General features: G+C 35.0%; 1 protein-coding gene across 2 annotated transcripts; it reads right to left on the bottom strand.

Moving 5' to 3' along the window:
- Window positions 1-1,628: 1,628 nt before the first annotated feature.
- On the bottom strand, window positions 1,629-5,322 carry LOC113506782 (piggyBac transposable element-derived protein 4-like). 2 transcript variants are annotated; one of them, XM_026889619.1, is made up of 5 exons: window positions 5,027-5,322; window positions 3,722-4,195; window positions 3,568-3,633; window positions 3,391-3,477; window positions 1,629-3,250 (listed from the first exon to the last, which is right to left on the bottom strand). In XM_026889619.1, exons 3-5 carry the CDS (start codon window positions 3,628-3,630, stop codon window positions 2,291-2,293), a joined length of 1,110 nt encoding a protein of 369 aa, XP_026745420.1. In that variant the 5' UTR covers window positions 3,631-3,633; window positions 3,722-4,195; window positions 5,027-5,322; the 3' UTR covers window positions 1,629-2,290. The 2 variants fall into 2 exon arrangements, with proteins under 2 accessions (XP_026745420.1, XP_026745421.1); XM_026889620.1 differs by lacking the exon at window positions 3,722-4,195.
- Between the last annotated feature and the right edge of the window lie 1,793 nt (window positions 5,323-7,115).

The raw sequence follows: 7,115 nt of genomic DNA, 5'->3' as shown, positions 1-7,115 counted from the left end.
CATTCTTATGCTTACTTAACTTGGTCTTATCACATGGTATGTCTTGCTAAGATGTTTTATGCTTTGTTGACACATTTTCTCTAATGATTGTGCAGTTCTTGCATCAGTTAGATTAGCTATTTTTAGAGGGAGAAACTGAGACAAACATAAAAATGCATTAGAAAAATTATGTTGCTTAACCTTTCGTGTGATTGACCCACGCTCGTAATAATTACCGTCGTATGCACGGCCGAAATGAAATGGCGCGAGGAAGCGGCGAGCGTTCCTTTGTATGTGTGTGTAAGCATTTTAAATTTCGCGCCATAACATAGACCGGTGATACAGGATGTTTATTTTTGATTGTTGAAAAATCTTTAATGCTGGATTAGAAATAAAAAACGTGTACAAAATTGTATCTTTTTATTTATTAAATTATTAACAAACATTAAAAGTTGTTCCTTATAATTAGTTACAAATAAAAAAAAATTAATTGGTTTATTTTAATCTAAAAAAATTTCCTTTCTTTTTTCTTTTTATTGTCTTTTTAAATCTTTTCGTTTCCATTCCTTCTGAATTTTTCAAGATCAATTATAATTTACGTCGCCTCCTTCTATTCAAAATCTGATCTTGCAAAATTTATAATTGAAGCAATGGAAACAAAAATACTTAAAAAGACAATAAAAATAAAGGAAAAATTTCTAGGAAAAGGATAATTTTCTAAATAATGACAATAACCATAGAATAAAAATGACCACTTTACGGAAAAAGGAAGGGTAATGAGTTTGACACCCCTATGTATGTATGTATGTATCTGAATCGGTTGTTAGACCGTAGCTCAAAAAGTACTCATCAGATTTTGACAAATGAGGTGTCGATTGATTCGTCTTAACACCAGGAGTGTCATAGGCTAGTTTTTTCTATAAAAAATAGGCTACTTTAAAAAAAAAGCCGATGAGACAGAAAAAGTTGCACTAAATAAATTGATTTCTTCACAAATAACGTACTTGCATTAGTTTTGATTCAATGAGTATTGAAATACCATTTGGCATTACAAATATTACTTAAAATAAATAAAAAATAAAATAGCAAAGATTGAATAATTAGAAATTGTTCGACCTGCTAGCGCCATCTCTTGTGTGTTGACCGTATTATTTGGAAATGCTCTAGACACGGTATTTGTCCTGAACGTGAAGTTTGAGTAATTGTCACAAGCCACCAAAAAGAGAAAAATAAAAATAAAAGTTATAAAACTAAAACCCGACTACGGAAAAAAGCATCTGAAAAGTATGAAACAAGAATATATTCCAGAATCAACGAAATACGGTAGTGAGCATCTCCAGGTTATGGCCGTAGTCGCATGCCATTGTAAGCACTTAAATAAGCACGCATAAATCATAACGGCATGCGAATACGGCCATAACCTGGAGATGCTCACTATACCGTATTTCGTTGATTCTGGAATATATTCTTGTTTCATACTTTTCAGATGCTTTTTTCCGTAGTCGGGTTTTTTTGTGGCACGATGTTAGTTATACCTACATTAGCGACAAAATTTTATAAATTTTCGAGAGTGTGGTATTCAATCCAACATTGACCGAGACAAAGGAACTTCTGACACTTCTGGCAAACGGTGTTAACTTCTTTCCGTATTTTTTTTAAGGAGCAACGAACGCAGCGGTTTCTTTTAATTTTGTTTCTTTTGCTCCCCGCTCGATCTTCTAAAGAATCTGCATAGATTGGAAAGTGATTATCACCATCTAAGCGGAGAAGAGCAGGAGGATTTATTAGCCGAGATAAGGTCAAATTTGGGTATTTCTGAGCCAGTTGCTCCGCCAATTTATATCTGAATTGCCTGTGGCTGAGGGGATTTGTGCTGTTCTCGCGATGTATGATAAAAATGTTCAAAATGCTAACATTTATTAGCCGTTTGAACACTTTCAAGTACCATTTCATCCCCCTTTTGCGTTCCATTAAGTACATGGACAGCATTTGATCTTTTAAATCTACACCGCCCATGTACTTATTGTAGTCGTGCACAACCACAGGCTTCAATATTTGTTGTCCTGCTCTTCTTCCAGGCAACATGTCCGCATTGTGGTAAGTCGACACTGTGGTTACTAATTTAACGTCTTTCCAGGATAAGACAGATACGTCACCACAGTGTCTACTTACCACTGCTGCTTTTTGAAGTTTCCTTTCGTTGAGAATTTGTATGTCCCTCGGTGTCCCCATTCTTCGCCTGTTCAGAGTTCCGATGACATCGGTCTTATTCAACTTTAAAAATCGTGTCAAAGTAACTGAATTATAAAAGTTATCCATTACAAGACAGTGACCTTTGTTGAGGAATCTTTGCATGAGCCTTAGCACCACTTTCGCACTTGCGCTCGTAAAGCCATACAAGGAGTCCTCCGCAGAGTCCCCTGTCTGTGGATATTTTTTTCCCCGTGTAAACCTCAAATTTGAGCAAATAGCCTGTAACCGCCTCGCAAAGTTCATAAAATTTGATACCAAACCGTGCTGCTTTTGTACGGATACACTGAATCCAACTCAAGCGTCCTTTAAAAAGCAGCAACGATTCGTCAATGCTTATTTCTCTGCGAGGCGTGTACATGCTATTAAACTTTTTATTACAATGGTCAATGATGGGTTGTATCTTAGCAACTTTACGATCGGAACCATGAACACTGATAGTATTGTTATCGACAAAGTGCAGGAAACGCATGAGTAGCCAGTACCGTTTTATACTCATAAGTTTACGAAAACCTGGCATGGCCAGGGTACCCGTGCTCCAGTATTCACTCACACGTCCTGCGACCATCAGCGACATAAAAATCATCACCGCAAAGAGCTTGTACAGCTCATCAGTAGTGGTTTCTACCCAATCATTTAATCGAGAATGCGCCGAGATACCGTCCGGTAACTCGGATGCTTGCGCTATCGTTTGCCAGGCATACTCGTTGGTCTGTGCCACAATACTGTTCATTATATCGTGATCCCAAACATGAGTGAATAGCTTCAGAGGATCTGTTTCCTTAATATTGGGACCTCGCTCGCCTGCCTGGGAATAAACTTCCGGTTGACCTCTAAATGTACTATAATCGCTTGACCAATTGAAAGATTCAGACAGCCTCTCGTGTTCTTCGGGATCTTCCTCAACATCTTCGGCTGTCTCTTCCAGGATAGCTCGAAGCTCCTCCAGCGACATAGGTTCCTCCTCTTCCTCACTGCCCGAATCCACTCTTAGCTCCTCGCCTAATGGCCCACTGAGTATCTACAAGAGTAAATTGCCATTTATGATAATTCTTTTTGATAATGTGACAAATATAATCATATTCATTTATAATTAATCAGAGGGAGAATGCGTGCAAAACTCTAAAAATAAAAAGTAAAAAAAAATTGTTAAATATCTACCTCGGAATAAGACATATCAAGGTCATGAGGCCTTTGATTAGGCTGCCAATCATAATCGTCGTCATCGGGAAAATGTCTTCCGGTACCCTACAAAGATGAAAATTGAAAAAAATATTTACTTGTTAGAATTCCCTGATTAACAAAAATATTTGATACAAATATTTATTAGCAGCATACCACACTTTTTGAAGTGCTGGCTTCGGGAAGCCCGACGTCGTCAATAATTCGGTCTGGCTCCATTACCTACGGTTATTTAGGATAGATTAGTTTTTTATTTATTTATTTATTTCAATGATGACAGAATGAAAGAAATAAAAAAAAAAATCTGTACCAGTTAGTCAATTATGCCATTTAATAGTTTATTGGACGACGTAGATCTTGCCTAGTACCTTCTTGTGTCCACGTAGAGAAAATGAGTTAATTTGATTAAGAAATCAATTTTATTTTTGAAAATAAAAACATATTCTTCTTGGAATGATCTGATCAATGAATTTAAAAAAAGAATCAAATTAAAATTAAGAATTTATGAGCAACATTCGTCTGGGGGATAGTGATCATATACACTATAACCACATTTGCACCAGAAAAAATTTGATAGTAGAAGCCGACGAATTGTATTTCTACTCATGATGACACGGAAGTGCCTTATGGAGTTATTAACTTCCGTGTGGCAAATATGACAAATATTTTCCCGCAAGAAATGGGTTTCCTCCCATGGCCACATACACTCTCCTTTATAGCAAGAAATATAGTCGCGTTTATGCAAAAACCGGTCAAGATCCAGGACCACAACCATGATGAATTCCTAAAAGAAGAGAAAACCACTAATGACTTATTGATACTTTCTGATATTTATTGCTTTCGCTTTTATAATATTATAAAGTTAAGATAGATACGCGAGAAAAACCGTGTGCAGAAAAATAGTTACGAAAACTTGGACGAAACCATATGAAACGCTAGTAGTTTTACGTGAGCGAAATCGATTAACAACACCAGTTATTTTTTTTTTTTTTATATCATGAGCATGTATAGTATCGTTTATTAGTAAAAAATATTGAAATAGTAAAATAATATTGTTTTTTTTCATCTCGTTTCATTCCATTCCATCTCATTCCATTTATTTAATAACAAGTGTCAATAACGCCATAAAATGCGCAATTTATTTCATTGTCGCTATATACAGTTTACACTGCAATTATAATATATAGTTCAATATATCAATGGATTCAAACAAAACAACATACTGTACAAAAACATCAAGACTGACGTAACATGACGCCATTCGATTGCGTCATCTGCGTCACGTAAATGCAAGCCCTATTATGAGAATGTGTGCGTGCATTTTGCATGACCTTAGAAAATGTCAATTATTTTTCATATTCTGATAAAAAATGTACTAAAACCTTTATGCAATTCGAAAGTTAATGAAATTTCCTTTATAATGATATATAATAACGACATTTTTTTAAGATAGATGCAAATATAAATCGATAAGAAAATCAAAACATTGACAGAAAAAACATCGCGAGAGATTTGATCGTAGAAATATCACAAATCAAGTTAATAATACATTTATTTTCAATTGTTTTATGTTCTACATAATATAAACAAAAGCAAAATAGACAAGAATACTTACAGTTGTTTATTTTCGTGAGAATCACACAAAAGGAATTTCACCGGTCGCACGTGTCACCAGAATGCACTTGTTTTTACTTGTCGATCCCATTCCCATGACGAAATCCATTCAGTCTAATGGCCGCCCGTGACAGATTCATTCAGTACGTTTTCGTTGCAAAAAAAAATTTACCCAAAAGTCCAAAGAATAGAGAACAAAATCGCATTTAAAAAGTTTGTTAGTTTTGGACGTGGATCCACGCTTAGGCACACGAGGGTAAAGATTTTTCGAACGTGGATCCACGTCTAAAACACACGAAAGAGATCTTTGGGGAAAAAGCAGTAGACAACATAAATAGATAGTTTCTTACGAACCTTTCAAAAATACCTTCACTGTCTACATCGGACCTTGCGACAGAACCGTATTCTGACAGAAACGGATTACCGGGTTGATTGTCCGTCAGTCCTCTAATACTCACGGGAGTGCCACACCGTAGAGAAAACGTAAAAAATAACAATATGTATGTGGTAATCATATTTTCAATAGGTAATACTTTTTACTCGAATACTGATAAAAACTTTAACGGACGATTAAGTTCAACGTTCAATTCCACGGTCTACGGGTTGTGAAATTAAAAGCAGATAAATTAAGTCTTTCTTCCCAAAACTCTAGTACGGCCGTTTTGAAATGCAACTCGATATCATATTTGACTCTATAGCGTTGTTTGTGATATGTTCCAAACACCACAATTTCGAACACGTCTCTTGTTTTCTGTCCTATGTGTTCAGTCTTACCCATTCCGTATCTTTTGAGTTCGTAGACATAGTCGTCCATTTTTATGACATGATTCATTTTGTATATAGAATTCATAGCTCTAAAATATTTATTTTTATACGGCCTACCATCAGATATGAACTTCAAAAACTTAAGCACTTTTCTTTTCAGCGTGTTTTTATTTAAATTTTTGTATTTTATCAACTTTCTTCGGAATCTGCTTATCCATTTTTTTTGTAGATAATCTGTTCCCAAGCCTTCGAGGCAATTGCTCAGTATTTTAAAATAAGGACCAATTTTTTCTTTTTTAAATTTTGGTGATAAAATTGCGTTACTGATATCTGAGAGAAAATCAAAGAAAGCCCCTTGAGGTAATGGAACCTCTTTTCTAGAGGTAGCATTAGGTATACTTGTAAATTTTTCGAAATCTGCCTCACCTAAAGGCTTAGGCGGAATGTCTCTGAATGGGTTCAAAGCTTCTCCATCTCCAGCAGAAGTCTCATAATCATAGACAGTTTGATGTGAAACTAAAATCTCACTGAAAATAGAGATAAAAATATACACGATATGTTGCCGCATTTTAAAACGACCAAAGTGACAACTGCGTTGCGACTCTTGCTGCCACACTCGGCAATACTATTTTAGTTCAGTTTCCGTTTTTTCTACTTGATTTCGGGTTTCCGAACCATCTTCGGAGTTGCATCGCTACCTGAGAACAAATAAGAATCTATATATATAAAAATGAAATGCTGTTCGTTAGTCTCACTAAAACTCGAAAACGGCTGAACCGATTTGGCTTTTTTTAGTCTTGAAGTATTCGTAGAAGTCCAGGGAAGGTTTAAACGGTGAGAAAATTCGAAAAAAAATGCGGAAAAGGCGAAAAAATAACAAATTTAATTTACTAAGGTAAAGGCACCATATTTCGATATTGTAAAAAAAAACGGTCTTATCAAAGCAAGGTCTTATTTAATTAATAATTTAGCTGTTTTTTTAATAATTTATGTACACACACAAATAGTCTTACAATTAATGATGGCTTTAGTATGTGTAGGTTTTTTAATAATCGCTCAGTTTAAGGCTAGCAGCTACTTGAATGCATGTTTCATACTAAACTTGCTAAATAGTGTTTAAGATGATAGTTTTATATTGTGTGAGTTTTTGTTTAGTTCAAAATATTATGAGGTTTATATTTTTTATCGAAAACACTAAACTCTTGAGTATTTCTTCACGAATTGAGGAGAAAATTCAGTTTTTAAATACCGAGCCTTTTAAATACTAAGATTGATTTAATATCCAAAGACAATAAAGATTTTTTACACTCAGAATTAGGAACAAA

This window comes from Trichoplusia ni, assembly GCF_003590095.1.
Source record: "Trichoplusia ni isolate ovarian cell line Hi5 chromosome 25 unlocalized genomic scaffold, tn1 tig00000124_group24, whole genome shotgun sequence".
NCBI lineage: Eukaryota > Metazoa > Arthropoda > Insecta > Lepidoptera > Noctuidae > Trichoplusia > Trichoplusia ni.
Note: the sequence above shows the minus strand (reverse complement) of the source record. Positions and strands in the feature narration are given on the sequence as shown.